The sequence below is a fragment of the Drosophila innubila genome (assembly GCF_004354385.1).
Source record: "Drosophila innubila isolate TH190305 chromosome 2L unlocalized genomic scaffold, UK_Dinn_1.0 4_B_2L, whole genome shotgun sequence".
In the NCBI taxonomy this organism is placed as follows: Eukaryota; Metazoa; Arthropoda; class Insecta; order Diptera; family Drosophilidae; genus Drosophila; species Drosophila innubila.
The window spans coordinates 6,213,752-6,229,936 of record NW_022995372.1 but is presented as its reverse complement, the minus strand read 5'-3'; the positions used below and the strand labels follow the sequence as shown (position 1 = coordinate 6,229,936).

The 16,185-nt window shown below is 37.9% G+C and overlaps 3 protein-coding genes across 7 annotated transcripts; 2 read left to right on the top strand and 1 right to left on the bottom strand.

Moving 5' to 3' along the window:
- Positions 1 to 110: 110 nt before the first annotated feature.
- Positions 111 to 8,969, top strand: LOC117779555 (neither inactivation nor afterpotential protein C). Of its 2 annotated transcripts, XM_034615788.1 has the most exons (14): positions 111 to 240; positions 1,099 to 1,421; positions 1,486 to 2,349; positions 2,543 to 3,480; positions 3,541 to 3,833; positions 4,000 to 4,271; positions 4,339 to 4,625; positions 5,459 to 5,608; positions 5,667 to 5,764; positions 5,832 to 5,885; positions 6,497 to 6,684; positions 6,752 to 7,167; positions 7,683 to 7,968; positions 8,449 to 8,820. In XM_034615788.1, exons 2-14 carry the CDS (start codon positions 1,137 to 1,139, stop codon positions 8,818 to 8,820), a joined length of 4,503 nt encoding a protein of 1,500 aa, XP_034471679.1. In that variant the 5' UTR covers positions 111 to 240; positions 1,099 to 1,136. The 2 variants fall into 2 exon arrangements, with proteins under 2 accessions (XP_034471679.1, XP_034471680.1); XM_034615789.1 differs by lacking the exon at positions 111 to 240 and having other exon boundaries at positions 1,137 to 1,421; positions 8,449 to 8,969.
- On the bottom strand, positions 8,958 to 12,549 carry LOC117779556 (MTOR-associated protein MEAK7). Its single transcript, XM_034615790.1, has 8 exons — positions 12,349 to 12,549; positions 11,300 to 11,518; positions 10,916 to 11,231; positions 10,458 to 10,831; positions 10,359 to 10,386; positions 10,222 to 10,300; positions 9,806 to 9,893; positions 8,958 to 9,540 (listed from the first exon to the last, which is right to left on the bottom strand). Exons 1-8 carry the CDS (start codon positions 12,475 to 12,477, stop codon positions 9,436 to 9,438), a joined length of 1,338 nt encoding a protein of 445 aa, XP_034471681.1. The 5' UTR covers positions 12,478 to 12,549; the 3' UTR covers positions 8,958 to 9,435.
- A 1,187-nt stretch (positions 12,550 to 13,736) lies between these two features.
- Positions 13,737 to 16,042, top strand: LOC117781107 (putative mitogen-activated protein kinase kinase kinase 7-like). 4 transcript variants are annotated; one of them, XM_034617824.1, is made up of 9 exons: positions 13,738 to 13,848; positions 13,910 to 14,218; positions 14,284 to 14,442; positions 14,497 to 14,786; positions 14,853 to 14,907; positions 14,959 to 15,282; positions 15,349 to 15,525; positions 15,583 to 15,724; positions 15,778 to 16,040. In XM_034617824.1, exons 1-9 carry the CDS (start codon positions 13,807 to 13,809, stop codon positions 15,918 to 15,920), a joined length of 1,641 nt encoding a protein of 546 aa, XP_034473715.1. In that variant the 5' UTR covers positions 13,738 to 13,806; the 3' UTR covers positions 15,921 to 16,040. The 4 variants fall into 4 exon arrangements, with proteins under 4 accessions (XP_034473716.1, XP_034473719.1, XP_034473715.1 ...); XM_034617825.1 differs by having other exon boundaries at positions 13,737 to 13,848; positions 15,583 to 15,883; XM_034617827.1 differs by lacking the exon at positions 13,910 to 14,218 and having other exon boundaries at positions 13,789 to 13,848; positions 15,778 to 16,042.
- The last annotated feature ends 143 nt before the right edge of the window (positions 16,043 to 16,185 follow it).

The window sequence follows — 16,185 nt, the reverse complement described above, 5'->3', positions numbered from 1 at the left end:
AGGTGCATTTTACGTACCCCTCTCTATCTAGGGGGTCTTGACACGCCATGGCGACCTTGCGGGGCTTCTTCAATCTAGTAAAAGTCTTCGATTCCATTTGAACAACTTTCAGTTGGCTTTCTGCAGCGGTACATGCAGCAAGCGTGCGGTCGGTCCGGTTTAATATTCAGTCAAGGACAAAAAAGGGGCTAAAAGGATAACTACAATAGTTTGTGACGTGGTAATTCCTATAAAACAAAGGTCGGTTTACAAAGGATAACCCAAAGTTGTTGCTGCAAATAGTATAACTGAACACTTCTGCTTTAAGGAGCTGCAATTGAAACTTTTTCTAAGCAATATGCACCTTAATATCCTTGCAGGAATAGCAGAAATTATAAGCAGTTAATAAACGTGTTTTAGACTTCGCTTTCAGTATGCTGAAGAATTATATAATAAATTATTATATATGTTATTTATTATTCAGTGATATTAAAAAAGTGTATATTTTGAAACGATTATGTTCTGTAAAGTCTGAAAAATGTGTATAAATAAATAAGATTTCCAAATTATAGGATCCGCTAAAAATAGTATACAAAAAGGTCTAAGAATTACATTTTTTTTTTTGACAGAATCAAGTGTTAAGTCAAACCCTCTGCATTTTTTTAATATTGAGCATGAGAGGTCCTTAAACTCCAAATTCCCTAGAATAAAATAAAATAATTAAATAAGAACAGCTTGGTTTCTATGATTCTGAAACTAACTTAATATCTGAAGTTTTTAGTACGATGTTCTAAAAATCTAAAGATGTGCCCCTCTTATAATGTTAACTTTCTCAATACTCTATACACTTTAGTCTTCGGGTTGCTTAAATAAAATACGTAACTTAACTAAACTAAAGTCTTTCACGGTCCCATAAGTTTCCAATTCACAGCTTTCAAATCCAACCCCCAATAATTCACACAAATCTGATGAAGCCCTTGCAATGCAGTTAGAGAAAATGTTATGCAATTTTTCCATTGCTAATGCAATTTGCAGCAACAACATCAGTAACAGCTTCGTCGATGATCTCCTTTCTAAAACTACAATGATATATATATATATATATATATATATATATAGCTATTGCACACTGTGAGTATTTTGGTGAGTGAATCAATATGTATTTGCCGTACTCGCAACTGCCGGATCCGACGGATAAATTCGAAATCTATGAGGAAATTGCACAGGGTGTAAATGCCAAGGTATTTCGGGCCAAGGAACTGGACAATGATCGCATCGTTGCATTGAAGATTCAGCATTATGATGAGGAACATCAGGTGTCCATTGAGGAGGAGTATCGCACGCTGAGGGATTACTGTGCACATCCTAATCTGCCCGAATTCTATGGCGTCTACAAGCTATCGAAACCCAATGGACCCGATGAGATCTGGTTTGTCATGGAGGTGTGTCCTAGAATCAATAATAAAACTTATCCTTTTGGCTAACGAATCCTTTAATTCTTTGTAGTATTGTGCTGGTGGCACCGCTGTGGACATGGTTAATAGATTACTCAAGTTGGATCGTCGCATGCGGGAGGAGCACATCGCCTACATCATTCGGGAAACTTGTCGTGCGGCCATCGAGTTGAATCGGAATCATGTGCTCCATCGGGACATACGGGGCGATAACATACTCCTGACCAAGAATGGACGCGTTAAGCTTTGTGATTTTGGACTGTCGCGTCAGGTGGACTCGACGATGGGCAAGAGAGGCACCTGCATTGGTTCGCCCTGTTGGATGGCACCCGAAGTCGTGACTGCCATGGAGTCTAGGGAGCCGGATATAACTGTTCGTGCCGATGTCTGGGCTCTGGGCATCACAGCCATTGAGTTGGCGGATGGTAAACCTCCATTTGCTGATATGCATCCCACAAGGGCCATGTTCGCGATTGTGCGAAATCCCCCGCCCACATTGACACGCCCCACGAACTGGTCGCAGCAGATCAATGATTTTATTTCCGAGTGTCTGGAGAAGAATGCCGAGAATCGTCCCATGATGGTTGAGATGGTAGAGCATCCGTTTTTGACGGAACTCATTGAGAACGAGGACGAGATGCGATCAGACCTCTCCGAGATGTTGGAGCTGGCACGCGATGTCAAGACGTTGTACAAGGAGCCCGAGCTCTTTGTGGATCGCGGATATATCAAGCGTTTTGAGGAGAAACCCGAACGCATGTATCCCGAGGATTTGGCTGCTCTCGAGAATCCTGTGGATGAGAGCATCATCGATTCATTGCGCAATCGCATGGAAATGGGAGAGTCCTATAGTTTTATAGGCGATATACTGCTCTCTTTGAACTCCAATGAGATCAAACAGGAGTTCAGCAATGAGGTGGGTAGAAGAAATAAGCAAAGAGTTCACTTAACATACGAATCTTCTTTAAATTTACTCGATAATGATAGTATAATTAATAGGAAAATTATTGAAGACACCATTTTTCTGTCTATGTGTATTATAAGTGCAGGTTAACTCCCTGTCGAACACACTCTCACCACAGCATTCTTACTTATTGTATTTCCCACAGTTCCATGCCAAGTACAAATTCAAGTCCAGATCGGAGAATCAACCGCATATTTTCTCCGTGGCGGATATTGCCTACCAAGACATGTTGCACCACCGTGAGCCACAGCACGTGATCTTCTCCGGAGAGAGTTATGCCGGCAAATCGACCAATGCCCGATTATTGATCAAGCATCTCTGTTATCTCGGAGATGGCAATCGTGGTGCCACCGGACGTGTCGAGAGCTCGATTAAAGCCATACTGATGTTGGTGAATGCAGGAACTCCGGTTAATACCGACTCCACACGGTGTGTCATGCAGTATTGCCTGACATTTGGCAAGACCGGAAAGATGAGCGGTGCCGTCTTTAACATGTATATGCTGGAAAAACTTCGCGTTGCCACCACGGATGGCACTCAGCATAACTTTCATATATTTTACTATTTCTATGACTTTATCAATCAGCAGAATCAGCTCAAGGATTATAATTTGAAGGCGGATCGCAATTATCGCTATCTACGCATACCGCCAGATGTACCTCCATCCAAGTTAAAGTACCGTCGTGACGACCCCGAGGGAAATGTGGAACGTTTTCGGGAGTTCGAGAGCATTCTACGTGATCTGGATTTCAGTCACAAACAGTTGGAAACGGTTAGGAAAGTGCTTTCAGCTATACTCAATATTGGCAACATACGCTTCCGTCAATCGGGCAAATATGCAGAGGTGGAAAACACGGATATCGTCTGCAGAATTGCAGATTTGCTTCGTGTGGATGAGAAGAAATTCATGTGGTCCTTAACCAATTTCATAATGGTTAAGGGTGGCATTGCGGAACGAAGACAGTATACCACGGAGGAGGCAAGGGATGCCAGGGATGCGGTGGCTTCCACAATTTACTCGCGTCTCGTCGACTTTATTATCAATCGTATCAACATGAACATGTCCTTTCCCCGCGCCGTCTTGTAAGTAATGCTTCCCGATCTCCCCCTCCAGCTATGAATATATGGGTTATCTTTTTATAGCGGCGATACCAATGCAATTATTGTGCATGATATGTATGGTTTTGAGTGCTTCCATCGCAACGGTCTCGAACAGTTGATCATTAATACACTGAATGAACAGATGCAATATCATTATAATCAACGCATTTTCATCAGTGAAATGCTTGAAATGGAGGCCGAGGATATCGATACCATTAATCTAAACTTTTATGATAACAAGACGGCTCTTGATAACCTGTTGACCAAGCCAGACGGACTTTTTTATATTATTGACGATGCCTCGCGTTCGTGTCAGGATCAGGACTTGATTATAGGTAAGATTAATACAGTACAAATGCATCAAAATAAAGTAAACTTTCATAAATTAGAACCAAGTGATTTTTCGGGTAGCTCGAATTTTTGAGTCTCTAACTAAAGTTTAATTTAACATTTGTTAATATTCTATATTAAATTCTATTTAAAACTCTTGTCGGTTTCTAGATCGCGTGTCGGAAAAGCACAGCCAGTTTGTGAAGAAGCACACTGCCACAGAGATATCGGTGGCCCATTATACGGGCCGAATCATTTACGATACTCGCGCCTTCACCGACATCAATCGCGACTTTGTGCCGCCCGAGATGATCGAAACGTTCCGCTCCTCGCTGGACGAGAGCATCATGCTCATGTTTACCAATCAGTTGACCAAGGCTGGAAATCTAACCATGCCATTTGAGGCCGTTCAACATAAGGACGAGACCGAACGCAAATCCTATGTAAACGAAGATTTCATCTCTCAAATGTTATAAGAGATTTCATTCAATCTTCACCTCTCTCATATAGAACCTGAATACGTTGAGCGCTGGCTGCATCTCCCAGGTGAATAACTTGCGCACCATGGCCGCCAATTTTCGCTTTACCTGCCTGACCCTGCTTAAGCTGCTCAGCCAGAATGCGAATCTCGGTGTGCACTTTGTACGCTGCATAAGAGCTGATCTGGAGTACAAGCCACGTGCCTTCCACTCGGATGTGGTGCAGCAACAGATGAAGGCTCTGGGCGTGCTGGACACGGTTATAGCTCGGCAGAAGGGTCACTCCACACGTCTGCCCTTCGATGAGTTCCTCAAGCGGTAAGTAGTAAGAATCGGGGACCGAAAATGGAAGATATGGAACACACAATTTAAATAAATTAATAAATGTGAAAAATCAATCATGCGCTCAAAGCATATAATTATCCTTTACTTGAGCATTGATCAAAATAATAAATTTTAATTTGTATACCCGTTACTTAAAAAATAAGTAAAATGGTATATTGTGTTTGTTGGAATGTATGTAACAAGGAGATGGAGGCATCTCCGACCCCATAAAGTATATATATTCTTGATCAGCATCAATAGTCGAGTCAATATAGCAATGTCCGTCTGTCCGTCTGTCTGTCTGTCCGTCTGTATGTCTGTCCATCTGTGTGAGCGCCTAGATCTCAGAGACTATAAGAGATAGAGATACCAAACTTTCACCCACAGACACCAAATGGGTTGGAGCTGGTCAAGTTTGTTTTAAATTTTAATACAGTTTTTATAGTAAATAACGTTATCTATTACTATAATCTATAATCTCACTTAACCGCAGCAATATCGGACAAGTAGGACGGCAGTAAAAGCTAACCAAAGCTATTAACAAAGTTATTATTTCAATACAATCACCTACAAGTTTGCAGTAGCTTTTATTAGGCCGTAATTTCTTTAAAGTACTTTTATATATATTGAAATAAGTAAAGGGTATCCTGTGGTCGGGATCTCGACTATAGCCTTTTCCACTTGTTAAATATTATTTTCATACTCTTTAATAAAATTTGAAAATGTATTACAGTTTGCAATTCTAAATATTTACAATTAAGAATGATTTTTTTGCTAAAATTTTCAATAAAATGTACTTATAAATACTCATTGTATTTCTTCTTTAGCTATCAGTTCTTGGCCTTTGACTTCGATGAGCCTGTGGAAATGACCAAGGACAATTGCCGTCTATTGTTTTTGCGCTTGAAAATGGAGGGATGGGCTCTGGGAAAGAACAAGGTCTTTTTGCGCTATTACAACGATGAGTTTCTGGCCAGGTGAGCTTGGAAAGAGAACTTATCCAACTTTATACTTAAACCATTCAATACCTTCCAGGCAATATGAGCAGCAGGTAAAGAAGGTCATCAAGGTGCAGTCCATGATGCGGGCTTTGCTTGCACGCAAGCGTGTCAAGGGTGGCAAAGTTTTCAAACGTAAGTGGCGCCATCTGTGCGATAATTTGAGACAACTCAGCTAATCTCTTTTCTCTCCTTGTGTTAGTGGGCAAGAAGGGACCGGGCCAACATGATGAGGCTGCTTCAAAAATACAAAAAGGTAAAAAAACTCAAGTCGATAGGCTTAGGGAATACGAAGAGGAGCACATCGACGTCAGTGAAACTCCCTCGGAAGCGGATGAACTATTTCTGGAGGCACGAAAGGACGAAGCACTCGCTGCCGTATGCATATCAAAAATCGAACAGGCCTCATTCGATGAATAGTCGCATTCCCAACCTATAACATAATTAAACTATGCCCATGTGGGCTCACTATATAAGGTGGTTATACACCACCTCACAATACTACAACTACTACAGCTACATACGAGTACCAACAATAAAATATCAAAAATAACCAAACCACAAGTCTACATTCGTGTGGTTTAGGGTGTTTCCCTTCGGTGGTGCAGTACATCCACTTAAGCCGCTTAAGTGGTGTGACATCTTTTCCCACCCACTGATGCAACCAATCGGCTTAGCACCCACCTGAGACATTTGACTTGACAGGCACCACCCCCCCTCGCTCCCAGTGTGATGAATTATAAGTGCTGCATAGAAAATAAATGAAAACTTAATTAAATTAAGGTGACTCCCCCCCCCCACCCCTTCCACGACTCTGACCCGCTCTTATTTACTCTTTCTCTGTTTCTGTTTCTTTCTCTGTCTCAGCCTTTCGTGGCTTCCGCGACCGCGTACGCTTGCCCCCCTTGGTGAATGAGAAGTCTGGACAGCTGAATGAGAATACGGCGGATTTTATACGGCCCTATGCCAAGAAGTGGCGTGAAAAGTCCATATTCCAGGTGCTGCTCCATTATCGTGCCGCACGCTTTCAAGATTTCGTCAATCTCTCACAGCAGGTAAGGTCTACTACTCTATACCCATAAATCTTATAGATTCCCTGCTCTAATCCCTTTGCTCCTCCAGGTGCACATCTATAACCAACGCATGGTGGCTGGCCTCAACAAATGCACTCGAGCTGTGCCCTTCGAGCGGATTAATATGCGTGAGGTAAACTCCTCGCAGCTGGGACCATTGCCTGTTCCCATTAAGAAGATGCCCTTCCGCTTGGATCAGATTCCCTTCTACGACACACAGTATATGGTGGATCCTGCCAATTCCATTTCTCGCCAAACATTTCCCAATCATTTGCTGCTGCAGCAACAGGAGGAGGATGAGCCCTGGGACAGTCCTTTGCAGCGTAATCCCTCGATGACCTCGTGCTTGCTCACATACAATGCGTATAAGAAGGAGCAGGCCTGCCAGACCAACTGGGATCGCATGGGAGAAAGCGATAATATATACAACCAGAGCTACTTTCGGGATCCACAACAGCTGAAACGGTGAGCGAAATTGTTGAGATCTATATCAAGTATTTCACGATTCCCCGTCTAATTTTGTTAATTATTCTTATTTTACTATGCATAATGTTTCAATATCTTTAACATTTTTTTGTTTTAGCTTGTCGAGCTTCAAACTACCCCAAATATTTTAATGATTTATATAATTTATTCATTTTTGCATATAAGGTTAGGAAACCATATATATAAATTTAAATAAAATCAAAAAAAAAAAATTAAAATGCGACACAAAAATAATAACTATCTTTATACATTTACATTTTAGAGTGTAGCTATCAGAAATGATGAACCTTTACAATTCGTTACTAGCATACCTTAGTTACGAAAAAAATTGTACTTCTTGAAAAATGTTTTAAAAAATATCATTCAACATTTTAAAGTAGTTTTTGTTTTGAATACAATGCCATGTGTATCCGATTAAGCTGAATTGAGGATCTGTTGCCAACTATTGCTGTTGAAATTATTTAATAAATTATTTTAATATTTATATCCTACAGAAATCAAATGCAAAGGAATATGAATGACTACAACAATGCTTACAACACCTACAACAGCAACTATCAGAGCAACAACACCAATTGGGGTGTCCATCGATCGGGTTCACGTCGCAATTCCTTGAAGGGTTATGCAGCGCCACCGCCTCCACCACCGCCAATGCCCTCATCCAATTATTATCGCAATAATCCCAGTCAGCAGCAGCGTAACTATCAACAACGCTCCTCCTATCCACCCACAGATCCAGTGCGGGAACTTCAAAATATGGCGCGACACAACGAAGGCGATGTAAGTACAGTAGTGGGTTAGAAGGTGGAACTCTCTCGAATTAGAATTGTACAAAAATTGGAGGCAGTAAAGATGCGGAGCTTAAAATTTTGGTTCTTAAATAAAATAGAAGTGGAATAAATCAAATAGCGTATTTTATGAAAAGTTCAGAAAAGCAGAATTTTTTGGATACTTGTTTGACCAAAACTAAGCGATGTGATTGAAAAATAAATTTCTTTACAATAACAATGTTATTTAATCAGTAAATTAGGTTGTGTTATGTGCAGTCTAAATTTCTTGATCACCTTTCGTCGGAATAAGACAAATCATAATGGCTATAATTCATAAGAGCATTATTACAAATTATACAAGGATTGCCAAAAGATTTATATTATAAAGAATACTAAAAATATTAAAAATAAAATATAATAGCCCAAGCGAATCGAATTTATGAGGACTACTGTACAAGAAAATTTACCAATTTCCATTCAATCCTGCCAGAACTCGGAGGATGCACCATTCAATTTCAAGGCCATGCTGCGCAAGACGAATTATCCACGAGGCTCAGAGACGAGCACATACGATTTCCACAATCGTCATGATTCCGACAATGATCAGCGGCATCAACACACATTCCAGGCGCCCAAGTTGCGATCCACGGGGCGACGCTTCGATGAGCAAGAACAAAGTGGTGGCAACTATGGAGTGTCACGCAACTTTGGCCAGCGTGCACCACCGTTGCGCCAAACACCACCCAGTGTGGGTCGCAGTTTTGAGGATAGCAACGCACGCTCCTTTGAGGAGGCGGGATCCTATGTGGAAGAGGAGATTGCACCAGGAGTGACACTCTCCGGGTATGCAGTGGACATTTAATGAATCATGGAGCAGAATCTCCCATTTAATTGTTATTGTTATTAAATTTGAAAAAAAGGAAACCCACCACTATAGCCTTAACTTATAAATAAATCTATGACATACTTAGCTCAACAATTTTTAGTAATAAACATGAATTCAGCAAACAATATATGCGATTTATTTAAACACGGAAAAAGACAGTAAATATATCGACGATTACAGTTTACAGTTTAGAGTTTACATCTTACATTGCTTTTGAAAAGTTGATTCACTTGTAGTCCTAAAACGCAACAACAATACTCTCAGTATTACATAGACACTATGCATAATACATTATATATTCACTTATATGTATATACATATATATATGGATGTATATATTGTATATTAATATGTATTTTTGTATATGTATAAACGCTAATAACTACGCAAAAATTTGTAGGAATGGTAAGAACAAACACTCGTTTCGTCGTAAAGACCTTTGTGTGTTGTCATTATTATTAAGAAGAATAAGGATTTTAAGGCTAAAGTATATATATGTAAAGGTTTTAACTCCACTCCCAATAGAGACATAGTGCTATAAATTCTTGAACATGATAAAACCAAGCCTATCCATCTCACAAACGACCGCTATCAATCATCCATGCCTGGCTCACGAAGTCCATCCGAATGCATTTGCTTTCCAGCTATTTCCAGCATGGCACGATCCTCCAGATTTCCATCCAGCACTGAACGTTTCTATAGTTTGAAATAATGAATGCAATTAACATAGTTTACGCTTATTTGTGCTTAGAAATACAAAAAAATCAAAATTATTGATAGTTAATTATAATTATTCATTTGAAATCTTATTTTCTAATTTAAATTGCATTTTTTTTTGTCTACTGCTTTTCTACTTTTCGACGACTTTAAATAAATAAATATTTGTATTATGGTAAATTATAAATAAATTACGAAAATTGTTGATATGCCAAGCATTCACTTAATGAACTTATGCACTTACCTGTACTTCACCACCTTCCTCGTCCTTGACAGGCAAATCGCCTACAGCCCAAACTTCCATGTTGCGTATTTTGAATTGCTTACGTTTGCTATAATATATTTTAAAATATATTATTAATAAATAATTAAGTGACATTATGCAAGAGTGCAATCTAGGACCTTGCTTCTATAATCCTAAAATCCAACTTGATAAAAAGCAGGTTAAGCTAAAACAACACTTTGTTTGGAATTATAACCATGTACTAATCTAATCGAACTTTTCTAAAGTAAACTTGTATACAATTAAGATCTGCATATTATAATTTTTTTCTAAATACGCAGCTATCTCGTTTGTATAAAAATGTTTCTTTATACTAAAATAATTTTTCGTATGAATTCAATTTAGAGAAGGTCGTCTATTTAGCTTATATAACACACCTGAGCTGCACATAGTCTCCATATGTGGTGCAGCTCTCCACACTCTGTCCCTCGCCAAACATGCAGTCCAACCAAAGACCTGAAATAAAATATTTCCTATAAAAGATGTAAGATTAAAAGCATTTATGAATGCTCACCCCAAAAATCAAACTGTCCGCCCATGCCCTGTAACACAAAAAGATATATAATTACAGCAATAATCAATATATAGTATATGGACAATATTAAGTACTCACGAGGCCATTGGGCATTGTTTGCTGATTCAAGTTAAGATACTGATAGTGATCATTGTAGCCCGTGGAGTTGAAACAGCGCATGGCAGGGCTGAGCGTATAGAGCAATGAGGTATCATTTCCTGCAAATTGAGGCTTGAGAGCCCAAGATTCCGGCGCATAGCCACCGAATATGTATTGATCCTCATCCTCAATGAAGAACAGCGTTGGACCCTTGTCTAACACCTTGCCCAGCATTGTGGAGAAGCTTTCTCCGTGTATTTTCGATGAGAAGAGGAAACGCCATTTGTGACGCATCTCGCGGGGCAGCTGTGCATTAATATAGAGCACATGTGGCAGCTCCATGATTGGCCTGTAGTGACTGCTGTGCGGTGCATCTGCAAATATGTTTGTTTAAAAGAGATTTACGATTGTTATGATTGAGATTAATAATAAATATGACCGTATATGTATATATATACCGCACAGCTGTGGAAGAAAAGAAATTTCGACCTCCTTGATGTGTGAACGCTTGCTGCCACCATGACGTGTGTAAAGTTGTGCGAAAACCTCGCGCCATAATTGAAGAAACTGCGGTGTCAAGTGGAGCCAACGTTCCAGTGTCTCATTGGGCATGGTGTGGTCCAAATCTTTGCCAATATTGCGCATCAAACCCTTGGCAAAGGCACAGTTCGAACGTTCTGTGGTGATAAAGCCCAAATCTTGCCACTCCTTAATGCTGGAACCCTTTGCGGTGCTCTCCAGCATCAGATAGCTTTTAATAACCGATTGTATATACTGTACGAAATTAAATTAAATTAATAAGTTAATTTTTTCTTACATTTATTTTGTTTAAGGTGTCTTACATGTTCCAACTCTTTGATGTTGAAGCTTTCGTTTTGAGTACGTTGCATTGAGGATAAGAGAAAATGCATTTTCATATCAATGCTGCCCCGCTCCATAATATAGTAGGGTTCTCCAAATCGCTTTAAGGGTAAATTCATGCTATGCTGCTTAGTTGGCATAAACAAAAACTGAACTGTGTTCTCAGCTAACGACGGTTCGATTGTTTGGGACCAATATTCCTAAGAAAAAGAAAGAAAGCTTATTATTGGCTAGCCGAAGGTTTGATTCCCTTGTTTGAGACTCCTGAATTAAATTTACGATAAATATTTCCTATATAATTTATTTCCAATTTAAGTTGTGTGGACATGTATTACATAAATTTGAGCTATTCATTTTCATCAAAATATATATTTTTGTTGTTTTAATGCAGCTTTTTCTTTACCCTGCCTAAGGTCAGGGCTGGGTATAGAGGGAAACACAATTGTCAGCACACTTTCTTGACTAACTGTATATGTATAACACACTTCGCGACTAAATCATTATACCCTCTGCAAGGGTATCCAAAATAAACATATTATGCGATCGTTTGCAAATTCTTTGGCATTGAGCGATGGTCGAGGAACTTAATGTTTATTATCACATTGAATTCAATTCAATTTAATCTCGTTGCCATAATTATGAGAACCCTTGGAATCGCGACTAATTCGTTAGCAAGCAAATTAAAAACAGCAAAGCAAACAAAACAAAAATCAGCCGCAAATGCGCAAAGCAAACAAATTAGACACGTTCAGCCTAACGATAAATAATACTCGTATCGTATATAGTCGTAACAATCAATGCAAAGTAAGTTCCGAGTACGTTATTGCTGATAACGCTGATAACTTTCACCATAGATATTGTTTATATATTATAAAAATATAATGGAGTCGCATGACACTAAATGAGGAACAGCACTAAACCTTGAACTTGTGACCGGAGACAACACACTGCGTTGCAACTGCAGGCAACTGCAGCATTGATTTTTGGTAGCACAAGTGCAACGACCTAAAAAAAAACAAAAAGTACGTACCACAAGTCGATCCGAAGTTAATTTCTCCAATGTACCGCCGGATGCATTGCGATATGCTGCCTCTAGAAATCGTATTTCCTCTGAGGTGTACATATTGTCCGTTTCCTTTTTACTACTTGCGTTACCCATGATTATTTGTTTTTATTTAACAGAAAGTAAACACGCGACTGACGCTTGCAATTTAAAATTGAACACAAAGAGGTAACACAACAACGGCACAGCTGATTTCCAAACTTAGTTTAGCGCTGCCAGCTCGTTTTAAGAGTCATGACGAAACAAAATGCGGGCTGGCAGGCTTGGTTAACGGACTTAAGCCATTTTCAATTGTGATCAATTTCTTAAATATGAAAACTTGTGCAGAGTTTTTGCTAAAATTTTTTCAAATTTGTATTTATTTTTAGCAAAACATTGCAGATCATCAACATTTTTCTTGCATTGAAAATAGCCCGAACTAGCTATAAAATAGCTAAGTTGGCAATAACGGCAGTATTTTCTCAATTCGCCGCACCGCTTCCTCATTACATTCATTTTGCCACTAGATGGCGCTAGTTTGGTGCTCGAATTTGAAACTCATTTCGTATTTAAAAATAATAATTTGTTTTAAAATTTATTTATCTAACACAACTTATTGTTAAAATGTTAAATTAAAATGAAAAAATTTAAGAACTAATTCGAACAACATTTATAAAGTAGCCAAGCCATTTAAAATAATGAGTTTTAGCTAATTGCGAAATAATACAAATGGTAAAACTAGTATTCTTCAATTCCGATAAGAAATGCACTTGATTTTCTTATCATTAATTGCGTTAAAGTCAATTTCAATAACCTAATCGCTACCAAATTACATTTTTCAGAGTATGACACTACTATTTACTGTTTGAATATTTTCAATAAGCACTCTTATTCGTAACTTAATAATTTATAACTTAATATTTATTAAATTATTATTAACGTATCTTTAATATTATCAGAAATATAAATTAATAAATCCCACGAAAACTAACTACAATTGATTTCTATGTATGTATGTTTGTTGTTTTCCAAGAACTCTATCAATCCCTTCGATTTAACAAGCTTGAAAGATATGAATGTCAAGTGAAATAGTAAACAGTGCTCTATTATAAACGTATGTGGAGAATATAAATGCATAATAGTGATATAAACATTAGTATATCAGTATTGTGTGTAACAGAACCTTTTCCAATCAAAATGACGTGGAATATTTTAAAATTACTTGTAGACATTCGATATCAATTAAACGACAAAAAATATTAATGATATCATGTAGTTAAGACTGATTCAAGCTGATAATGCATTTTTGATTATGCGATAATAAAGGCTCAAGTATTATCAAAATTGTTATACTGATAAAAAAAAAACTAAAAATATCAGTACTATTGAGAATGCTTGTAACTTCCTATCAGGTTAGTCTGTCGGAAGAGCTGTTATCGATCGGACATGGCGCAAAGTGTTAACTTTTGTGATATAGAACTGGAGGAGGTAACGCTTTAATAGACACCAAATAAAATATGTAAAAAGTTGCTAAATTAACATTATTCAGGAGCTCGGGAAAGACAATTATTCTATTGTGAACAAAGCTGAATGGGAATATAGAACGATTGCGGTGAAACAATATTGTAAAATTGGCATTGTTTCGAAAGAAAATCTGAAAGAAGCGTACTCGAAATTGTTGTGCGTCAATCATGAAAATATTTTAAAATTTTATGGCACCTCAGTGTCGCTTAGTAATTGTCCATCCTTACTAATGGAATATGCAGACTGTGGATCACTGCACGAACAAATTTACGGAACGGGAATACAAAAATATACCACAAATACTGCCCTCAATTGGATGTATCAGTGTGCACAGGTAAGCAAAAATTTTCATATTTCTTTTACAAACAACTTTATTAAATTTCCGATTTCCTTTTGTAGGGTCTTGCATTTTTACATGCCATTCCCATTTTCCATTGCAATTTAAAACCAACTAACTTGTTCCTAACCAATAACTTACGACAACTGAAGATTGGTGAGTTGGCCATTAATCCAGAGGGATGGGAGAAACGTGGATCAATAGCATATATGGCACCAGAGGTATGGAACTGAATATGTATAACTTTTTACATAGTAATGTCAACCCACATTCAGGGTTTACATAATCTACTGCACAAGGAGAAATATGACGTATACAGTTTTGGCATGGTGCTCTGGGAAGTTTTGACACGACGAAAGCTTTTCTATAGGTATGACTTTCTTTTGAACTTTTTGCCGTTCCGATGCATGTGTATTATGTCCGGCTACCATCCATCTCTCACTCATCTTCCCGAAGACCTACCTTCTGGAAATATAAGATCGATGATTGAATGTTACTGGGATAATGATCCGCAAAAAAGGCCCAATATGGAAACAGTGGCCAAAGAGATCGAAAATTGCATAAGGTATATGTATATAGTATGTTCATTAATATATTTGAATATATAATTTAATTTTCCAATCGCTTATAGTTCAATTACAGACAGCAACTTTACATTTAATATAAAGGATATGTTACTATGCCAGGTATTATAAAGTCTTAATGTTTATTTAATATGTTAAAGTAATCAATTTTAGATAATCGGATATGGATCTTTCGGTACTGTCTATAAAGCTCAGAAGCTCGGTGTTACATATGCTGCTAAAAGATTTCATGAACAAAATGATTATGTTAAGAAATCCATTGAAAATGAAGTAAAATATCTATCTGAAGCCAACCATAGAAATATTATCAAGTTTTTTGGAACCATGGTAAACAACGAATTCAAAACAATAATTATAATGGAGTTTGCAGACTGTGGAACACTCTACGATTACATACATCAAGAAGGCGAAGAAAAAAAAGAGATGAAAAGCTATACGATGTCAGCAGCCCTTGACTTAATGCGCCAATTAGCCCTGGTAAGTTCAATTCAAACGGGATTTCTTCACACCAGAGTAATTGTAATAGTTTTCCAAAATTTGCAGGGTATTGAATATTTACATGCCATGCCAAAACCAATTATCCATCGGGATATTAAGACGAAAAACTTGTTACTTGCCAACAATTACCGAACATTAAAGATCGCCGACTTTGGTACAGTTAGAGAAAAGGCTACTATGATGACACAGAGTGTTGGGACAGCTGAATATATGGCACCTGAAGTCGGTGATAATCGGCAGATAAGCCAAACCAATTAAAACGCAATTTTTTATGCACAGGTTGCCAATGGCAAAAATTATACGGAAATGAGTGATGTTTATAGTTTCGGAATCGTTTTATGGGAAGCGATGTCGCAGAAGAAACCGTTCTATCACTTGGGAAATCATACATCACTCGCCATTATTAATGTGGTTAGCCAAGGTCAGTAAATATTTATCTTCTCTAAGTCGTTCTTAATACTTTCTTGACTTCAGGTAAACGACCCCCCCTCGAGGATATAAAGGACTATCCGAATCGAAAGCATACAAAAACTATTATTAAAAAATGTTGGGATACAAACCCAAACAAACGATCATCGATGAAATCTATAGTACATAAGTTAAGTAGTGATCTCTGAAAGTTCCGTTTTACATTTTTTTAGCTTAAAGCATTAGTAAGGTTTTTTTTCATTAAAAAAATCAAAAAGAGTCTATTGGGTTTGTCAAAATCGCAGTGCAAAACTGTTAAGGTTTTATTGCACTTGTTATCAATGCTTTGATAAAAAACTGGGAAGTTCTTTCCTATCGGATCCATTGAAAGCTTTTGTTTGACAGGAAGTCAAATTAGTATTAAAAAAAAAAAAACAGAGCATTAGGGCGTGTTGAATTTACTAAGATAAGCAA